Consider the following 21,721-nt stretch of genomic DNA (forward strand, 5'->3'; position numbering starts at 1 on the left):
TAAATGAGGCAGACTCTGCTGATTTCGTTTATCTGCGCTAGCCATTCCAAACTTCCACTGGTCAGAAGAAAGTGGAAGGGACCCCCAAGACTACTGACCGTGAATGGAGAAGACCGGGTGGGGCTCCTTCAGCTACGTCCTCAATGGAAACCTAAGAATTGGAGAGGGTGTGGCCTCTCTAAAACATTCCTCCAAGCCCTCAACCTCAAAATCTTGAGTAAGAGGGATGAAAGGACTGAGCCAAAAGAATATGGGAGCAGAAAAGGCAGACAAGGTAATGTGATGCATTTACTCAAACTCAGAGAAACCCGGGGAGGAATGCCCGGCTAGGCCAGGGCTAAGTAAGATGATGTCAGAAGACAAGGAAGTGACTCCACGTCAGCTTCTAGGACTGAGAAAGCAACCAAAGTGAAACTTCCAGGCAGGGGCCCTGTCCAGTGGAGCTTCTGCCCTGGCAGTGGACCTACAGCCCACTTTAACAACGAGAGGCTGTGGAAGACTCAGCCCAAAGGAGAGAAGGTCATTTTCTCTTTTCTACCTGTTAGGTGAGTACACGCGAAGCTAAAATCCTGAGCTGCAGTCAAGACATTCATGAGTAAAACTCTTGTGCCTAAATAATGTGGAAAATGAATTCTAAGTCTTAAGTTTTATTTAAATAACCTCCAGTGAGAACAGAGTGGGCCAAATACTACCCCTTCCTTGTAACACCATTTGACCAAGACAGAGTGAGTGAAGCACAGCCTGCAGCCAGCCTGCTGGCCAACTCTTGTGAGCGCCGGGGTGCCTCTCAGTGAGGGCGGCCACGACCTCGGCCCCGGCCAGCAGCTGGGGGTGCGTCCACTGTTGAGCGAGGGTTCTTGATCGTTTCATCTACAGACACGATAAGGCATGCGGCCTCCGAGGCTGCCGTCAGCGCATTGATCCGCACCATGGCTGGCTCCCACACGAAGGCCTCAAAGTTGTCAGCAATGTCCTCGTTGTTGATGTCCACCCCGTACCACATGCCCCCCTGAGAGCAGAGAGGGAGAAGAAGATATGAAACGGCCCTCACGGTTCTTCCTGCACACCCTCCCAATGACCTGGATTGTTAGGAATCCCCAGACTCTGAACCTGCCGGCATCACAACAGGAGCCTGAAAGTGCACCTCCTCCCACCACTGCCCCTTCTAACCTGGGAAAGGCCGACCGCAGAAGCCCTCCAGGCCCGCTCCCGCTGCTGTGTTTTAGGGAGGCCCCATCCTCAAGTTACCTGAGGACTGTGTATGTCAAACCCTGCTTCTCAAAAAGAACACTTTCCAATCCCTTATCATCTCAATGCCTCCATCAGTTCCTATTTTACAGACAAGGAAACCGAGACACACAGCAGTAAAGTGACTTGCTTTAAGTTCTAACCCAAGTCAGAAGCAAGGTCACTCACTGAGTGCTGCTGTCACAGCACTGAGCATTTAACAAAGATTTGCTACATAGCAGATGAACAAATTAAGTTCTCAGAGAGGTCACAACTTGGAGGTGGCAGAGCCATGGCTGGACTACTGTCAGCAGGGCCTGGGAGTGCTTCACCACCACACTGAGAAACCCAGTACACGAGGTCAGCGTGTGCTTCCAGACAGAAGGCTATAGGGTTCCTCTGGTTCCTGTCAATGCACTGTGAGCACCGATTACAGTCTTGGTAGAAGCACCGAAGAAACCCTGGAACCTCCAGCCCTGGCACCGTGGCTTTCCTTCTGACCTCAGAGGAGGCAGTCAGGTGGTACTGGGTTTGGTGCCAGCACCATCACCTGGGCTGACCACGCAGGGCTTGAGTAAGCACAGCACACACTCAGAATATAGCCCCATCCACCAAACCCCTGGCCCCTGAGGAGAGGAGTAACCCACCTGGGCATGCCGAGCCCGCAGCTTGTTGAGGATGTTTGTGGCATCAAAGCCAGCATTGTCGCACAGCTGGCGTGGGATAATTTCCAAGGCCTTGGCATAAGCCCCAATCAGTAGCTGCTGTTTTCCTGGAATGGTCCTTGAGTAATCTCGCAGGTACTTGGAGAGCTCCATCTCAATGGCACCGCCACCTGCCACCACTGAATCATTCTGCAGAGACAAGACCCACCTCTAAATGCAAGGCGTCCCCTGGTCCAAGCTCCAGCCATGGCTAAATTGGGCCACTCAGTCAATAGGCCCCCTGACCCAGAGAGAGGTTCCTTATTCCTTCCCCCAGCCCAAGCCCCAGGAGGTCCAGACATGGACCGTGTCTAGCACATCCCAACTTTAATCTGGTGAACATTACGGTTTCTGACCAACTTCAAGGTCACTTGCAGCTTGAGGGCATTGGCACAATCTCTGGGACGGCTGACTACATCAGCTCCACAGTTGCTCACAAGTCTTAGCCTTTAAGGGAGCATGACCTATTTTGAGACTGAAGCTGTTTCTTTACAATCTGTGAGACAATCAGGGCCTACATGCCCTGCGTGGAAAGCAGGTTGTATAGGGAAGGAATCACCACACAAATCCAGGTTCTTGTCAGCTCAGGAGGTAGAATGAGCTGTGCAGGCTGGGAGCCCCCAGCCTAGTACCTTGATGGCCCTCCTGACGATCATGATGGCATCGTGCAGGGACCGCTCTGTCTCCTCCATAAACTGCTCAGCGCCACCACGGAGGATGATAGTGCAAGTCTTGGCCTTGGGGCAGCCAGTGAAGAAATTGTACCTATATGCGGGGTCAAATCATGTATGTGAACTGCTTTCTGCTGCCAACTACCATATTCTGACCTCAGCAAGTCCTCCAGACACTCAGCAGCTGCTCTTCTGTTCCTCACGAAGGCTCTCTAATCCCACCCTTAAAGACACGTTTTTGGGAAGGTCTAGGGCTGTACCACTGGGACATAAAGATTTTGGAGTCAGCCTTCAGACCCAACTGGATCCTCACCCCTCCTGAAACACTCAATTTACCTGAGTTCTTTATGCCTCAAAAGATGAGCTCTCAGATGAGAGTAGCACATGCCATACACACGACATCCCAAAGGCGGCAGAAGGCCGCAGCCAGGCAGGTCTCGTGAGCCAAGCAAATAGGGGGCCCGGGCCTACGGCTCACCTCTCGCCTCCAATCTGCGTCTCTTCAAAGACCTGGCAGCAGCCCAGCACATCTGCTGACAGAGCGTTCACACTGGTCTGGATGGAGCCCCCGCAAGCCTGAGGAACACAAGCAGCAAGATCACCTAGCGGCGAAGGCTCACATGAGGTCAGAAGTGAGCTTCCTGCCACCTACTTATTTTTTTAATTTTTATTAATTTGGGGGGGGGGATTAGTTTACTAATTTATTTATTTTTAGAGGAGGTACTAGAGAATGAATCCAGGACCTTGTGTATGCTAAGCATGCGCTCTACCACTTGAGCTACATACCCTTCTCCCCCTGCCTGCCACCTAGTCTTAAAGCCAATTCCCAGGTTACATGGCCACGGTACCCCAGAGACTTCTGCACTGGGTGACCCACTCTCACCCTTGACCTCCAGGCTCCCTCTAGAAGAGGAGAAAACAAAACAGAACTAAGACATATGACGGGTAAATAAACCTGCTTAAAAGGAAATGTCAGTGACCCTTCGCTTCACCCAACACCCTCTCCCCCAAACTAGAGTGCCTTGGGCCCAGCAACTGAAGTCAGGATCGGTGCTTTAGCCCTAAAGCATCTTTGGTAAGATGCTCAAGAAGAAAGGGAAGAAACCTGTCTGGAAGCATAAATACTTGAGCTTATCCAGTGATCATAGTACTACTGCTAGGTTCCCTCACAAATTAGATTTCCTGACTTGTTTTGGTTAGACTACTTTTGTATACTGAGCATACACACACTGGGACTGTAGTGTTTCATGGGAAAAGGAGTTAAGAAGACAGGCCTAGACTGACATGCCAACCCAACAGCGTACTCCAGTGCACCTTTGGGGGCACAACAACCAGGAAGCAGCCTATGAAAACTTGGTTACCATCATTGTCCTCTTCAGATCCTCCTCCGGCACTCGGCCAGCACAGAACATGTCCCTGTCAGCGAAGTACTGGGTGGCCACATCCCCAATGGGGAGCTTTGACAAGACGACTTTGGCTCCAGACTGATGGATCCTCTCTAACTTGTCGTAGAGAATGTTCCACTCAGCATCAACAATTGCCTGATAATCCTGAAGAAACCCAGAAAAGGATGAGGATGCTTTGAGGTGGATGTTAGCATATATGGCATATTAAAATATATTCCTCAAAAAAAAAATCCCTCCAAAATAAAATACATTGATTTACTTATGAGGCTAAACTGAATAGCCAGCCTCTCTTCAGTCAACTTAGGAACCACCTAAAACTTTCAACCACAAAGCAGGAAATGACCTGAGGACTGGGAGCAACTCCAGAGCTGGCATTTGCCAAGGTGTGAGACACAGTGTAGCCTGGCTAAGTTCTAGCCTCCTCTGAGGTGTTGCACCCGTGGAGTTCCCAAGGACAAGACCCTTTCCCACAAAGGCTACTTTGCATTGAAGACACATTTCCCAAAGATACCTGCTTATGGCTGAGTGACACTGCTACCTGCAGACAGCCTTGGTAATATCAATGTTGGGAGCATACCTTTTCCTGCAGTGTGGGACTCGGTCTAGAAGGCTCACATCTTCCCAAGTAAGAGGAATCAAAATACCAGGCTCACTGTATAGCCAGAGAGCCCCGGCCAGCCCCTCCGGTGGGGCCAGAGGCTAATTTTTCAACAGATTTGCCCTATCCAAACCTCCTCATGTCGAGGTCACTCAGAGAGAGCATAAAGTGAGTAAAGAAGTGGGCCCAATATTTAGACATCAATATTTAGGGAAACAGGAGGAGAAAGGAGCCCATTATGTACCTGAGAAACAGAGCTGGGCCCAAGATGGCCACAAAGGCCCAAGACTTTGGCCCAGAATGCTGCCCATTTCCATGCCACTGCCAGCTGGTAGGGCCTACCTCAACTGTGTGGACTCTGATTTCAGCATTATCTTTCTCAGCTTTCAGCTCCAGCTCAACATTTAAAAGGGCAATCGTTGGATTATAGTACTTTTTGGGTTGCATTTCAAACCCAGCATAAGAGAAAGTCTTCTTGAATGCGACACCAGCTACGAGCTGGGACTCCTGTTAAAAAAAACATAAAACAATTCAACAATTCAGTACTAGCATGAAATGAAATCAAGTTAGTGGTGCGCTGGGCCAATGCATGTCCATTTTTGTGAACCTGGAAGAGTTAACCATGTTTTTATTTACTTCACCGTTCTAACAAAGCCTTTCTATCACCATAAAAGCTGGAAAAAATACAGATCATATTCTGGTTGCCCCGTCAATATAAAGAAAATCATTTAGCTTGCAGAGGCCAAGCATGGTAAAGGGCTGTCCTCTAAGACTTACCTCCAGAGCAGGTGTCAAGGGACACACTTTGATCCCAACTCCCCACCTCCCAGTCTCCTACTGCTCACACAATATTCCTCCCTACCTCTACTGCACGTGAGCACACACACCTGTGTGCTATGGCCTAGAAGCTTCCTCCTTCCAGGAGATGAAAACAAAAAGTCCTAAGGGTCAGGAATTTCCTGCACAGCTCCCGTGCTATCACTGTGGCTCCCCCCATCTTGATCCCTCAAAACATGAACTACCACCACTCGCTGCATAACCGAGCTTGCTGTGGAGTGGACTTAAGAGCAGGGCAGAATAGAAAGCATGTTGTGCCTGGAAGTGACTTCAGCCTTATCAAAGACTTACGTTCAGACCTCAGATCTCTTTCTTACTAAATGACCTAGTCATTTCGCACTCCATAAAGAAGGGGATATTCAGTTCAATGACCCGTATGTTCTCTGCCAGTGCGAATTTACAATCCCAGTCCATTTACTGTAGCCTATCAGTGAACAGATTCATGCATCATTCAAATCTACAGTCTCCTAGAGGGGATGATGTGTGAACTGAATCAAGATGGATAAATAGAAATTAGTCACATAGGAAAGAGAAAGAAGAAAATGTTCCTAGGAAGCAGAAGCAGTGCGGTGGAATCAGAGGATGAAAAGCCATTTGCAGTTGCTGGAATACAAAGTAAGAGAGAAGAAACCAGTTTAGGAGAACCTTAAAGGCTCTGCTAAGGCCTGGCTCTTATTCCATAGGCAACGTAGAACCCCAACAGGTTTTACACACAGTGTAAACTGGGGAGCTTCACCCTGCCACAGAAAATAGGGTGGATTTAGGGGATGCGAGAGTAGAGGAAGGGTGACCACTACTAGGACAATGGTCTAGTAAAAGAGACAGACTGAAGAAATAAATGATAAATTGGTAGATAAAATCAGACAATGGTCATCAATCAGATGACCCTAGATTTCTGGGTTGAGCGACTGAATAATGGTGATGATACCAACTATGTCAAGGAATACAGAAAAGATTACAGGTTTGGAGGACAAGACAGTGAGTTCGGCAGCAGTCAGACACAGGAGTGGAAAGCTCAAGGGAGAGGTAAAGGTTGAAGATATAGATCAGGAATTTCTCAGTTAATCCTGAGAATAACTAAATAATAACCACCACCATTTACTGAATTCTATGTGTCAGGTTCTGTGTTAAGGGTTTTACATAGAGTTAAGGGATGTGGGGCAGTCTGAAAGAAAGTATGTGTGGCCTGGAGCCCCTGGCTTTCTCAGCAGTGAGATTATTAGTTCTGATCCCTAGTTTAGTGAATGCTAATCTAATCTCAAGGGTCTATGGAAGTAGGAAGGCACAGGAGAAGATGGAACATTACTACAAAAGCATTGCATAAAGACAAAGTTGGCAAGCCATGATGGAGAGAATGGGCTGAAACATGAGTGAAACTGGGGCCTGAAGACAGGGGAATGACTCAGATGACCTCCAGATTCCTCACAGCTTTATTACGGAAAGAAGACCTTAGCCCATGGACATGTACCATGACAGGAGGAAGAGGAGGGAGATGGACAGAATGGAAATGCAATTTGGAGAAGTAAAAGTCAAAGAACAAAAAGCAAAGTGCCAGCATATAATACTCCAATTCAAGCAGGTCTTGCCCTTTCCAAATCACTTCAGGCTGAGGTCACCAAGGAAGAGTAAAGGAAAAAGTAGGGCAGGCCAAGGATTGGAAAAAGTCCGAAGTAGCACAGAGACACCAACATCAAAGACTGTTTCCAGACAGATACTTCTGTGTTAGAAAATATGCTGTGCAATACACTAGCCACATGTTGCTTTTTAAATTTAAATAAGCGAAAATTAAACTTAAAATTCAGTTCCTCCGTTCCACTAAAAGCATTTCAAGTACTCAGTAGCCACACCTGGCTACTGGCTATCGTACTGGGCAGCACAGATATGTAACAGTCCCATTCCAACAGAAAGTTCTATTGGGCAGCACTGAGTTTAGAGCTACACATGCTGATGTGGATCAAATTATAAAATAGGTTGTTAAATAGACAAAAGCAAGTTGCAGAACACTATGTATTATAAGTGAGCATTTGTGTTTAAGAAAAAAGTATTTATATTTGTACTTATAGACGCACAGAGTACTTCTGGAAGGACACACACACACAGAGTTAACAGTGGTTGTATCTGGTGCAGGAGTGGTGTAGGGGACATTTATTTTTTCCTTTAGGACCTTCTATACCCTTTGAATTATGTATCATCTATTCAAAATAAATGGCCAAAAGAAAGAAGTTTGGCCATATCACTTGGAGAAGAATGGACTGGAAAATACTTCTCATATTTATTCATTGAGAGAGTTTTAGATTATTTATCAGAGCTAGCTCTATACCCTCCCACATTAACACCAAGATTCTGAAAATCAGCCGGTTCAATCTTCCATTTTGCTGACAAGTAAATATAGGTCCACAGAGGTGACAAATGCACCCACAGTAGGCAGCAGTATGGGGAACAGCTCCAGCCTGCCTCCCAGTCCAAAGTGCATTCTCTCTACACCTATAATGTGTGCTCTCCTGTGATGCCAAGCTGTCTGAAGGGGCAGTGTGAAAGCAAGAACCTCCTAGAGAGGCCATAGCAGGCTTACCTCTAGGGCGCCACCTTGCACCTTCTTGATTCCAATCATTTTAAGCTGCAGCAAATCATCAAGCATTATTACTGCGTCCACCACCATCTTAGCGAAGAAGGCTTTCTGCTGGGAGATCAGCTTGGAGCTCAGAGCAGTCATGGCACATTTCTCTAGCAGCTTCCTCTGCTCCCTAGGACACAAGGGTGGGACTGCATCAGGTCCTGAAAGCCCCTCTTATCTGATTCTATTGCAACGTGAAGACGGCTTCTGTTCTATACTCTAAACTCAGCCCTCAACAACTTCAACGTCTGTATCAGTGACAGATGGTGACTACAGTCAAAGACTTCACAAGTGACAGCTTTTAAACTACAGTCTACAGCCTCTCTTGTACTGCACGGGCTGGGGGACAAAGGGTTTAGCAAAAACCAAACAGCCCCAGGCCCATATAGGGATCCCAGCATAATGATGCATCCAATCTGGCCACAGGAAGTCAAGGTTCTGACAAAGCCAACCACAAACTTACACTTTATCGTCCCTCTTCACAGTCACGGCGATCTCTTTTATCTTGTTAACTGCCTGCAAGAAAATAAAGAACTGAAGAAGTGGATCCCAAATTCTCTTCCTAGTCCCCAATCTGTTTATTCCCAAATCTTAAGCATTTCTACTCTATAACCAAAAAACCATTTCCAAATCTTGTAGCTGCCTAGAAAAATACAGATTTCTATAGTTCAGAGAACACTCAAAGTTAGAAATGTAGAGTAAGTATAGTTCTGAAGAATCATCAGGGAACCTCCAACATTCAGCTCTGGATCTGCAGGTAACGCATTGAAACAAATGAGTAGAAACACTATGACACTAGATTAGCCTAAGCCTTCTGGCTTATGGAAAGCAACTATGACAACTTTTAGTACTTTATATATTTGCTATGTTGTATAATATATGATATATATATTTATACGTTAAATATATCTTTTCAAAAGATATCCTTTCCTACATACTTCTCATATATGATTTCATTTAATGTCACCACTCCAAAACTGGACAGTAAAAAGAAAAAGTAAGGTCTAGAGGAACTGACTTGCCCCAGGCCACAGAATGAAGGTCAAGGTCAATAAAAGCAAGGTCTCAAGATGAGCCAAGAGGTACTGGATTAAAAACAAAAGTAGCTTTCATTTACCAAGAGCCTATGGTATATCTACATGTCTGTCAGGAAACCCGAGGCTTGAAGAGATTAAGTAACGTATCTAGTCAACCAGCTACTGAACGGCTATCACAGAGCTATTAATAAGACAGCGATTCCTAGGGAGAACTCAGAAAATGCTCAAGGAACCCTGTTCCCAGTCCCTCCACACCCCAGTAAATCCTAGGAGAAACATGAAGGTGTCCAGGCACAAGGTGCTCAAGTTCACCAGGGCTCCCATACCAACTGAGTGGCAGTGCGGAAAGCTCGGATGATGATCTGTGGGTGCAAACCTTCCTCCACGTAGGATTTCACCTGCTTCAGAAACTCTGCAGCCAGCAGGGTCACTGAGGTGGTGCCATCACCGACCTGGAAGAAGACGAAAGGAAATTCACGTATTCTCATGTTCAGGAATAAAGCCCTGAAACTCCATTTTCAGGCATTCTACCCATTCCAACTGGGAGCCGTTTAAATGAATGTCAAGCCTTTTCCAGGAAGCACTGCTTTTTACAACAAGTAGAAGTGTTGGTAGTTAGGTATCCATCTCATTACCTGGGCCACAAAATTAACTCCCCAGCCAGGCCCATCCTCCAAAAAGGGCTGACTTGGGCAAACTTCCCCAGAATACGAAATCATGTATGCAAATGAGAACTTACTATGTTCAAGGTACTATGATCAATAAGACAGTTTCCGTCATGCTTCTAATACGATGCTTACCCATCACAAATAACCATGGTAGCAAGAGGTATGAGACGAACATTCTCTAAGGAGAACAAACTACTACAGAAGTTTACAAAACAGACCTCTAAGTGCTTCGTATTTTAAACACTATTTGGAATAAGCAGATTACTAGTCTGCTAATCTTTCTCACACAGCAATTTTCTATGATGGGATCTAAATCCTATTTTTAATGAGGGAGAAGAAGAATGAAGGCTTTTAAGAAAACTGGCTAACCTCTGATTTGGAAGAATTTATTTTGGTTTCTTTTTTGTTTTAGTTTCTCTTTTTTTTTTTTTTTTGGAAGAAATTTTTTTTACCTCCCTTATGTCCACTGTGTAATGTAAGGGATTTTAGGGAGAAAAAAAGGTACTGTGGTGAAGAGTTTAAGCTGTCAATTTCCTGGACAGAAAGGTATTCCCTTGTTGAAAACATTAACAGATCAAATCTAGACTCTTGTCACTTTAATTTTATATAAGCCGTACTGCTTTATATATAGGACAAACTGCGTCTTAACAGACCTTTTAATATAACTATAGGACATATCTGTAATACTCTGAAACGCAAACCTATCTCTCTCAACATTATTATCAAGACTCCAGTGTTAGAAATGGTTTTTAAAAATGCAGACAGGTTAATGTCACTGACTTGCACATGTTAAAATGCTAAGTCTTATGCTATGTATATTTTACCACCATATATATTTTTTTTAAAAGAAAAAGGTAAACTGGAAGCAGTCTCCAGCCTCATATTATAAGGCGAACAACAGATGAGAGGTTAAATTGTTTACCTAGCAACTCATATGAATGACAGCACACAGGCCTGGTCCTAAGAACTCAGCTACATACAGTGGAACAGTGAGAATTTTAAAGGACTATTAATTCCATCTAAATATTTTTTACAAACATGTATTACTTGTGAAATAATTTTGGATATACAATCAAAATGTTTTAAAGAGAGGAGAGCCAAGGAGCAAGCACGCATGTGTTTCAATCTCCACTGAAACACGGAGGCTTGATTTTCCTACCTCAGCATCTTGCGATTTGGCAATGTCCACTAAAGTCTTTGCTGCAGGATGGACAACATCAAGGAGTTTCAAAATTGTGGCTCCATCATTAGAAATTGTTGCTTTGCCTTAAAAGGTACAAACACAAAGTAAAAATGTAAAGACCTTTTCTTAAGTTCTGTCTTCTGGCTGGACCTGGATCCCACACACATTTTGTGGGGATAGGGCCGAGGGGCTCGTGGTGGGGATGAACTGATCTTTTTACAGTTAGCTCTGTGCACAAAGGGTCACCTAAAATCACACATTTCTAAAGACCATGAACTCCTGATTTTCTCTGAACAGTAAACAGCACACGTCTATTGGATGTACAAAACATTTTAAAAAATAAGAATGAGGGGGTGGATACAGCTCAGTGGTAGAGCACATGCTTAGCATACACAAGGTCCTGGGTTCAATACCCAGTACTCCGTGGAAAAAAAAAAAAGAAAAAGAAAAGAAAAAAGAATGAATAACCATTTAGATATTTTTAACAGTTGATACCCTAGTATCTCATTTCTAAGTTAACACACTAAAACATAAGGGGGAATTTTTTTCTTTGTCTCCACAACATGATACAATGGGAGTGACCACAGGCAATTCCAGAAGATTCTACTTTGTGTTTCTAGGCCAAATCTCTTTACAAGGCAACAGATTTGTAAGCCCAGCTCTTCCCATACATTCCCAGGGCTCAACATTCAGGACAATGATGAAATGGAACCACTTCATGGTGAGAAATCCTTCAGAGATCTTCAAAGCAGTGGGATTTCTGATGCCAATCTCTGCTAGCCCCAATACTCAGAGGAGTCTCCTCTTCTGCACTCTGCAGACTTACCTCGGCCATCCACAATGAGCTTGTCCATGCCACGGGGACCCAGAGTGGTTCTTACAGCCTCGGCAATCACCTGGCAGGCACTGATGTTACTTACAAGCTGGGGGATGCCTTGGGAGCTATCAGTCCCCTCTTTCAACAGGATAACCGGTGTGGGCTAGACGAAAGAACAATTTACTACTTTTAATAATCATTCATTACATAAGATTCAAGGAGGGAGAGGGAACATGTTCCTGCCTCTCCAGTAACAGAAATATCTGGAGACCTTTTTAAACCACGTTACCCTGCTGTCCAACCACCACATCCATTCCTTAAACAGCCTCTACCTCCAGAGACACTGCCAAGACCACAACATATCTTGCAGGTGTGCTAGAAAATGGTTTGAGAAGCACCAATTTGGTCAAAAAGAACAAATCAAATAAATGCATTCTTCCGCGCCCAGCTGAAAAAGCGTAGCCCTTTCAACTTCTGACCCTAATCCCACGTGTTGAGGAATTAGATCACGGCACAGGAAGAAGCAGGCCATGCTCAGTGTTCACCCTCCAGCAAACATCCATGTATCTGCATTAGAGCTTAATCCTAGGGCAATGATGCGAAACATGAGGTGCCAGCAGCTTCAGATGTTGTCCTGGAGATGCCCAGGCAGACAGCTTTACCAGTGATGTTTAGCCGGAGTGCAGGGAAGTGGCTAGGCAGAGAAACAAAGAGCACCTTTGTCCTGCCTCACAAAATGACAACAAATCTAATTCGTATAGCAATGTTACCATCTCTCATGCTGGTTCCATAAAGCCTCCCTGTGACTAATCTCCAATCAGATACCCAGAACAAATTTTCCCGTTTTGCACTGGCCTCCAGAACAGTTACTATCCTTGTAGACGCTTAATCTGCAGAACTGCTTTAGCAATTATGGGAAGACAAGGACATCTGCTTATTCTGAAGGGCCTGCATAGGTATCTTTACTCCAGTGACCATTAGCACAGACACTAATTCCTCAGGTTAGCAAACAAGGCTGCTTTCCCTCTGCATCCAAGCCTGTGCCTTCAGAGATGAGCTCATGGACCAGACCCAGTCTTCCCAATATTTGTCACTAATTTTATTTGTGTGAAACAGACTACAGTCAAGGTAAATACTGTTTCAAAATTTTTGTTATGTCAGTTATGTGTGTGCTATTAGGCTATGATCTGAAATTTATTTCTTACTGTGGACTGCAATATAAAGTTTGAAAGTCACTGCCCATGTCCACTCCTAGGGGATACTTCAGGTGTCTCAGCAGGGAAGGCACATAGGAAAGGGAAGGCACATAGGAAAGCACAGAGCTTTCTCAGTCAAACAAAAGGAGCCAGGAATTCACACATCAGGAAGTCTAGCAACCCATGAGGCTGAGTCCATATTAACTGGGCAATTCCTTAAAAAAGTTTTACTCCTTTGGCCAGTGTAGCTAGAGGGTAGTATGTAAGCAGAAGCCTGGATACGGCTGAAGAAGCAGGCAGGAATCAGATCACTACTCACCTGTAGACTGCAGTAAGGAGTTTGGATTTTAATCCTACAAAGGGAAGCCCTGGAAAGGCTTTTAGCAGAGGAACTGCATAGTCTGATTTACATTTGGAAAAAGAAAAAACTAAACAACTAGCAACTTTTCTAAGGAAAGACCTGTCCTCCAAAAATGCCCCACTTTCTCCCATTACGTATCAGTTAACTCTTGAACAACACAGGTTTGAACTGTGTGGGTCCACATGTATCTGGATTTTTTTCAGCAGTAAATACGACAGTACTACACTATCCAAGGCTGGTTGAATCCGCAGATACAGAAGAACCCTGGGTATGGAGGGTTGACTAAATCGGAAGCAAATTTTTGACTAAGTGGAGAGTTGGGGCAACTAATCCCCAAATTGTTCAAAGGTCAACTACACTCGAAAGTCCTTGATACGAGCCATGAAATAAGGAGGCACTCGCTTTTTATTTTTGGAAAAGCATTGCAGTATGGTGACACTAAATTCATGAGAATTCTTAAGTACAAAGCAAGAAGGGCTTGGAAGTAGCTGACCACGCTGTCCCCAAGTTCCCTATGCTTTATAGGCCCTACAGAAATTGTAGGCTGGGTACAGAGATCCTATGGGGAGATAAAGGTAGCAGGGCCGGATTGAGCCAACTCAGGTCAATTAGGGATGGGTCCTCTTCTAACAGTTCCCCAGGGGCAGGTACTACCACGGGAAGTCCAGCTTCTAACCCTAAGTTACTTTCCAACCACATTTTTACTCAAGTAAAAGGAAATGATAGCAGAATCCTATAATCTGCCAAGGGTATCACGGAAAACTTGGTAATTTCAGCTTAATGATCTTATTCACCCTCCTTAAAAACTTTTATTAAGCATTATTACGCTTGATGTTCTATAAACCAACAAGTGTTCATGTGCCAAGGCATATATGGTCTAATCCTTAGTGCCCAACACCACAAAAGCAAGGACATGTATTCTGTACGTACCAAAGTCACAGGACTAAGGTTTCTGGGGGACCCTTTTACCTCTCTTCCAATCACAGAAGGCTTCTAAAATACTATGTACCAATTCGATGACAGCAAGGAGAATTCTTGGTGACTGAAGTCTCACGTTCCAAAAGGAGAGATATAAACAGGCAATACAGCAGGGAAACAGATCAGGGATCAGTTCAGGAAAAACCCAAGGTGGTGGTCTGGAGCCTCTTGGTGAAGGGTTTTATCATCAGTCAGAAGACTCTTGGTTCTGATCCCCAGTTCTTAAGAGGCCAACCAGAACTCTTACGGTAAGTCTTGCCAGGAAGATGTATTACAGGGAGGAAAAGAAGCAAGCCGACTAGCTAACATGCTGAGTACTTACAACATGCTGGGCACTTATGTATTCATTTAATACCTTCTAACAGACTGAGGGCCAGAAATGCAATAACATGCTCGCAGTCACACACCTAGTACGTGGCAGAGCTAGTTACAAACCTAGGCATCCAGTGCGGCTCCAGAGCCTACTCTGGACTGTTCTACTTTGCCGCCTCTGCACAGAAGTTGAAGACAACTTGAGGAACAGGCAATGTTGAAGATGGCCTGAAAAAGGCAGTACTGGAGGTACGAAAGGGAGAGTGTACAGCTTAATGCCCGGTTCCTTCTATCTTGGGTACAAATGGGGTTCACAAGGCATTTGGTAGCAGAATGAACACCTCATAGGTGTCAGTTTGACATCTCCTAGGACAGGGAGAAGCTGAGGAAGCAGGAACATAGAGAACTGAGTTGGCCTGACAGGCTAAAATGAATGAATAATCTGCCAAGTGCACAGGGAGCAATGTCTTAGTCAGGGTTTTGCCTCAAACACTCAGAAGCTGGCTATGTTCAACAGCAACTCCGGAGACACCACAGAGATCTGGGGCCCACGGAAGGCATCTGCAGCTCTGAGACAGAGAAACGGATGCCCTGGAAGAGGGTGGGGCGGGCTGGGTGGGAGAGGGCTACAGAGAAACTCCAGTATTCACCAACCTCCCTAATTTAACAAAAGGAGAACCAGAGTTAGCTGGTCAACTAGAAAAGCAGCTAGCTGGTCAGCTAGAAAAGTCACATCTGGAGGGGCAGACACGGTCGGAGTCGGAGGCCGCGTCTTCCCACCTCTGATGCAGTGTCCCCAACTACCTGACCCATTCTCCTGGCTAAGAAGTTACACCTCCGTAAAACCAGCCGGGCCTGGTACATTCAGCAGGCACTAAACATGCGTTTACTTAAGGAATGAACCTGTAAATGAATGGATTTAAGTACGGGCGGAAGGATCTGGCTTTATTCATGAACATCCCGCCGGCGGGCAGGGGAGCAGTGAGCGACCAGAGATGAGACCTTGGGCTCGGCCCAACATGAGGTCCCCATGCTGCCTCTACCGGTTCTGGGAAGCACCCGGCTTTACACCCCCATTTCCCAGAGCTTCCACGTCTGACCGTCGACCAGGTACGCACGCTCAATCCGCAGTCGTTTAACCCAGGTCATTATTTCGGCTGGCTCCAAAAACTGGGCTCACGACACGGGTTCGCGGCCCCGAAGCACCCTGGGACTTGTAGTCCCCAGGCAGCCGGACCAAAGCCTCCCCTAGAGCCCCTCACAAAGGGTCCCTGCTCCGTGCCCAGGCCCAGCCAGGCCGCGGCGGGCCGGGGTCGCCCGTAGACAGGGAGTCGAGGCAAGGACCGAGTCGATAGGCAGGGAAAGGTCCCACGGGACCGGCCCCGGCCGGCCGGCGCCAACTGCGGACCAGATGGCAGCGGATGGAGACGGATACACGAAACGCCACTCACCATCATTTTGTAAGCTTACTCAGCGGCCCGCTACTCCTCTTCTCTGCGCCCAGGCCGCCCAGCAACCCCACAATGCTCCGCGCCAGAGAAGTCCCCAGAAGCTCGTCAAGCCGTTGGACCGGGAGAGGAAGGGGACGGGCCACTTCCGCCACTCTATGGTTCGCTACCACAGAGTCGGCGTGACTAGAAGGGCCAGAGGCTGGGCCTCCGGGGGCGCTCTCGAAGAGATATGGTAGTTGTGGAAGACTCGCCTGTTTTCGATGGTGCCATTCTCTTGGAACATATAGAATCCTTGCTCGGCCCGCGTCCTCCACTAACACTAATTCCATTCCCCTTCTACTCCCTGATGCCAGACCAAGGGAATGCAATAAACTCAAATATTTTTTGAACGCTGACACGCTTTTGCTTAAGAATTTACGTGAGTGATCTCATTTAATCCTCACAATCCTGTCGGATTGGTACTGTTATGCCCACTTTATAGATAAGGGAACTGAGGTTGAGAGATTAGGAAAGGTGTCCAAGTCAGTTACACAGTAAATGGTGGAGAAACAGCCGTGGGCACCTGGCCCCAGTGCCCATTTTCTGGCTCGACAGTGGCCAGAGCTTCCTCGAGGGTCGGGTACATCAGGCCACGTTCCCTGAGCCTACGGACCGTGAGCGCGCAAGCGCTGGTGGAACTGAGCAGAGGAGGAGCAGAGCAGGAGCCGCCGGGGACCGCCTGGCCGCTAGATGAATGCCTTCCCAAGGAGGGAATGGGAAAGAGGGGAGCACAGCTGGGAGAAGGTAAATCGTCGTCCTGCGAGGCTGCCGCGGGGAGGATCCTGAGACCGCAAGAGCTGACTGGTTAAGACTTTCCGCGACTGAAGCGAGTCCTGCGGGTCTTCCACTTCCAGTTCTCCGCGCCTCCCTCGCCCGCCCACTAGCCAGCTAGGTCTTGCAGAATCGAATCCATACTGAGAAATGCTGAGGCGGGGGCCGGCAGTTGCAGTTAAGAGTTTAGGCCAATCAATCCTCGGCTCCACTTCTCTCGGCCAATAGGAAGTGGGCTAAGGCGCAGGGGCGGAAAATGTGGCTACACGAGCAGGTATCAGAGCCAATCAGCCATGGGCCTCGTTCCAGTCCACCAACCAGCAGCAAGAGCGGGTCTGGGGGCGGGAGGCCAGAGCAGCTGTCAGGCCAAAGTCCGGCGAGCTACGAGTGGCGGGGCTGCTGGAGGAAGTGCGGCGCCGGGCCGGGCCCTGGAGATGGTCCCCGGCGCCGCGGGCTGGTGTTGTCTCGTTCTTTGGCTCCCCGCTTGCGTCGCGGCCCACGGTGAGCGGCAGCGGGCGGGGTTGCGCTGCGGGGAGGGACTGGCCGTCCACCTTGAGCACGTCTGGCGCCGGGGGCCACGGGTCACCTTGGGGACCCCGGGAGTTACAGGGAGACCAGGTCTAGAGATGGGCGCCTGGAGTGGATGGATACGGGTCCCCCACCGACATGAGCTGGGCGCGGACTGAGGCTGGGCTGTGAGTCCTCAGCTTCCCACGTCGAAGCAAGATTTCCCCCTGCCCCCACTAGCGCCAACTTAGAAGGCTGAGGGGGCGAGGAATAGCGAACAACTAGAGAGAATACAAGCTGGATATATGTTAGCACTCACATGCATATACTGGACCCCACATCGCTACACGAAGGCTCACATGCACAATCACATACGTACACACCCAACCTGTTTGCATCTACACGAAAAAATAAACATAACACCCATATACATGCGTGAGCACATATACATAGTTTACACAGATCAGAAAATGTAAAGGCCTGGCAAAGATGTGTGTGCGGAGGAGGGCAAGTTTAATGCTAATCCAGGAAGGCTTCCTGGGGGTGTATCTGTATCTGATGGGAAGTCTCCACTCCTAGGATTTAAGGCTGTATTTGTAGCCCAATGCCAAGTCAGTGGAGCTCTGCCTGGTGGCTATGTTTTGGACAGTACACAAGGACAGGTAAAGCTACAGTCAGACCCAACCCTGGCACACAGTAGCGGCTCAATAGTTTGTTGACTGACTAATGGACCTGTGGCAGCAGCTTCCACCCTTTCACATTCCTCAGTCTCTCTGGGCTAAGGAAACCAGGGACTCAAGTTCAGGTAAAACATTAAAAATTTGGTGCTGAAGAGACCCACACGCTGGAAAAATCTGGTTGTTCCAGGAATTCCCTTTCTCAATGCAGTGGAGCTGGAACAAATTTAGTTGTTTATTCATTCAACAACCTTTCTGAGCACCCACTATAGCCTAGCCACTATGTTAGATAATGTGGATACAGCAGTGAATGAAATGATAAACTTATGGTCCTTATCCTAGAGCAGCAGACAAACAATAAATTTATGAACACTGTATAATTACAAATTATGTTACAAGTGTCATTGGAGAAAAAGTACATTTTGAAGAGGCTTAAGGGAAGGGCAGTCACAGGGAAGGTTACTCTGAGAAAGTGACATTTAAGCTATGGCCTGATGGATAAGTAGAAGTGAGCCATATAGAGGAAGAGTGAGGTTAGGAAGCACCCCCAGATAGAGGGAACTTGCAAGAAGACTTGGAGATGTGAAGAAACTGATAGGAGGCCCATTTTGCTTGAATATAGGAAGAGATGAGGTTGGATTAGTAGCTAAGGGCCAGATCATGTAGGGCCTTGAAGACCAGAGTTAAGTTTAGATTTTAAGTGCAAAGGAAAATCGTTGAAGGGTATTGAAGCTGTGGGAATAGTGACATGATTATATTTGCTTTAACATCTTTCAAGAAGATCCCTGGCAGTCGTTTGGGAAGTGGATCTTAGAGAGCAAGAATGGAGGCTAAGAGAGACCAGTTAAGAAGCTGGACAAGTCACAAGAAGAAATGATAGTGGCTGGACTAGGGGGATGGAAGTGGAACCAGAGTCAACTTTTAAGTTTTGGTGAGAGTTGTTTTGTGCACAGCTACCACATCTCCACCTTGCAACTTCCAAGTCTGCTTCAGAGCAAAGATGGATTAACCCTTGGAAAGGTAACACTAGAGCTAACACTAGAGCTCTCAGTCTTCCTGGCTTATCTGTGTAAGCAGCAGCAGCTGGAAATCTCTGGGGTTACTAACTCTGTCTGCATCAACTTTGTCCTCCCCAGGGCAGAGGCCACCGACCTGGAGGACTCAACTGACTGAAGCTGGGTCCTGGGCCCAGACAATAGCCAGCCCAGTTGAAGGCACAGGGTCCATGATCTGAACCTGAACCAGCCTTTTCCCTGGAGGCTTCTGACCTGTACATTTTTACCTTTCAGGCTTACGCATCCATGATTATTTGTACTTTCAAGTGCTGAGTCCTGGGGACATTCGATACATCTTCACAGCCACACCTGCCAAGGACTTTGGTGGTATCTTTGTAAGTTCAGGAGGCTCTCTCATCTCTGATCCTGTCTCCACATTCCCCCCACTAAGTTGAGGTGACCTTCATCATCCCTTTAACCAACACCTGAGTGCTGGAACAGAGAAGGGAGCAGAACCCAGTTCTGTTTTCCAGGAGCAACAGAACCAGGAAGGGCTTCCAACTCTTCCTCTGGGTATAATACAGACCTGGGCGCCACAGAGGGAAAAGCTGTCTTCTTAGGGATGTGAAGTTGTGAAAAGCCAAGGTTCTGCTAGCTCCACCACTGAACTGTGTGACCTAAGGCTAATTACTTCCCCTCTCTAGGTCCATACCAACTTCCCTACCTAACTCAGGGCAAGGCAGGGTGGGGCAGGACACCTTGGTGAGAATTAATGAAAAATGCTCAAGTGTCCAGCACACAGAAATTGCTCGGTATTTCCTTCACATTCTGTGAGGAGCTGTTAAGATGGGATGGTCAGCCCCGTTGTAAGGCAGGCATGTCTTCTCACACTCTCACCTGTTTAAATGCCTTTCAGCACACAAGGTATGAGCAGATTCATCTTGTCCCTGCTGAACCTTCAGAGGCCTGCGGGGAACTCAGCAACGGTTTCTTCATCCAGGACCAGATTGCTCTGGTGGAGAGGGGGTAAGGACTACACAGGCCCTGGGCACAGGGGAGGGCAGGCATAGGGTAGATCAGTGTTGGTGGTGGTGCTTTGAAATTGCTGTTTTTAAATAATTTTTAAAGGGTTTTTAAGAAAATGTCTTAAGATTATCCAAGCCTTTGGTCATTTACTTGTAAGCCTTTATTAAAAAATCCTCCATGGTCCTTCTTTCATTCCCCCCAGGGTGGCGGTCTCGGGGAGGGAGAGCTAGAACCCTACCTTTCCTTTGGTCTCATCACCTCTTCCAGGGGCTGCTCCTTCCTCTCCAAAACCCGAGTGGTGCAGGAGCACGGCGGGCGGGCGGTGATCATCTCTGACAACGCAGTTGACAATGACAGCTTCTACGTGGAGATGATCCAGGACAGTACCCAGCGCACAGCTGACATCCCCGCCCTCTTCCTGCTCGGCCGAGATGGGTGAGGGCTCCTTGTCTCTGGCTGTATCAGAACCAGGCTGGGTGCCATGACTTGGGGAGGTCAAGGGCAATCACCAGTCCTTTCTCACAAGCCTTATTTTGGGGTGCCCTGGTTGGAGGGCCAAAAATGTCCTCAGGCTCTGGAATTCCCAGAGTGATGGGGACAGTGGGGCATGATGGGGTGCCAAGAAAGTGACCATCGCCACCTCTCTTCATGCCCTCCCAGCTACATGATCCGCCGCTCCTTGGAACAGCATGGGCTGCCATGGGCCATCATTTCCATCCCAGTCAATGTCACCAGCATCCCCACCTTTGAGCTGCTGCAACCGCCCTGGACCTTCTGGTAGAAGAGTTGGTCCCACATTCCAACCATTAACAACTCTGGGCTGGGAAGGGGAAATCCAGGAATCCTGCTATTGGGGATTTGTGGGTAGCATCTGGGGACAGGTGGAGCCAGGTCGAGGAAAAGAATGTGGGCTTTGGCTAAGCTAAGGGAAGCCACATCACTGGCCTTCCCCAGGCTCCCATAACGTCTCGTGCTATGGGAAGAGGCAAGAGCCAGGCCCCAGGGCTTGTGGGCTAGGGTTTTAACAAAAGGGGCCAACAGCAGGTGGTCTGAGAGCCATCTGAGATCTGTCACATCCCACCTGGCTCCAGCCTCCCCACCCAGGGTCTTTCATAGCAGTTGCTGGAATGGTATAAGGAGCTGGTGTTTGAGGACTTAATAAACCCTCACTGACTTTTTAGCAATAAAACCTCTCATCAGGGTTGCAGCTGTGTCCTAGAGTAAGCGCACACGAGGTTGGAGAGGCCTCCAAACACTCATCTGGTCCCATGTTCTTGTTTTAAGGGGAGGAAACAGGCCCAGAGAGGATATATGACTTGCCCAAGGTCCTTTAGGACCAGTGCTCATACTGCTAATCTTGGATCCCAGCAGCCTCCTGTTCAAGAACACAGGAAGCTGTAGTTCAGTCCCTGAGGAAAAGACTCATCTTGTAGCCTGGTACTGGGGATCCACGTTGCACCTCAGAAGACCCCTGCTCCTAGACTTCAGATACATTTGCACAGCAGGACATAGATGAGACCAGAGATGAACCCAAACTGCAGAGCTGGAGCTCCCATGTCCCTCACCTGCTCTACCCTGTGCAGCTTTGTGCCACCCATGTGATGGCTGCGTGCCCAGGGCAGCTCGTCAAGCCATTCTCCACAAAG

General features: G+C 47.4%; 3 protein-coding genes across 3 annotated transcripts in view; 1 reads left to right on the plus strand and 2 right to left on the minus strand.

Moving 5' to 3' along the window:
• LOC102538218 (retinol dehydrogenase 12-like) overlaps window positions 1-21,721 on the minus strand; it is a 305,649-nt gene that overhangs the window by 246,564 nt on the left and 37,364 nt on the right. The gene's annotated exons all lie outside the window — the stretch shown is intronic.
• On the minus strand, window positions 632-16,225 carry CCT7 (chaperonin containing TCP1 subunit 7). Its single transcript, XM_006201568.4, has 12 exons — window positions 16,061-16,225; window positions 11,772-11,925; window positions 10,922-11,028; window positions 9,421-9,546; window positions 8,521-8,573; window positions 8,016-8,187; window positions 4,949-5,113; window positions 3,964-4,152; window positions 3,081-3,178; window positions 2,564-2,696; window positions 1,875-2,081; window positions 632-1,009 (listed from the first exon to the last, which is right to left on the minus strand). Exons 1-12 carry the CDS (start codon window positions 16,064-16,066, stop codon window positions 788-790), a joined length of 1,632 nt encoding a protein of 543 aa, XP_006201630.1. The 5' UTR covers window positions 16,067-16,225; the 3' UTR covers window positions 632-787.
• On the plus strand, window positions 17,163-21,279 carry PRADC1 (protease associated domain containing 1). Its single transcript, XM_006201567.3, has 5 exons — window positions 17,163-17,371; window positions 19,344-19,444; window positions 19,966-20,075; window positions 20,343-20,510; window positions 20,736-21,279. The coding sequence occupies exons 1-5, from the start codon at window positions 17,164-17,166 to the stop codon at window positions 20,854-20,856; spliced, it is 708 nt and encodes a 235-aa protein (XP_006201629.2). The 5' UTR covers window position 17,163; the 3' UTR covers window positions 20,857-21,279.

This window comes from Vicugna pacos, chromosome 15 (genome assembly GCF_048564905.1).
Source record: "Vicugna pacos chromosome 15, VicPac4, whole genome shotgun sequence".
In the NCBI taxonomy this organism is placed as follows: Eukaryota; Metazoa; Chordata; class Mammalia; order Artiodactyla; family Camelidae; genus Vicugna; species Vicugna pacos.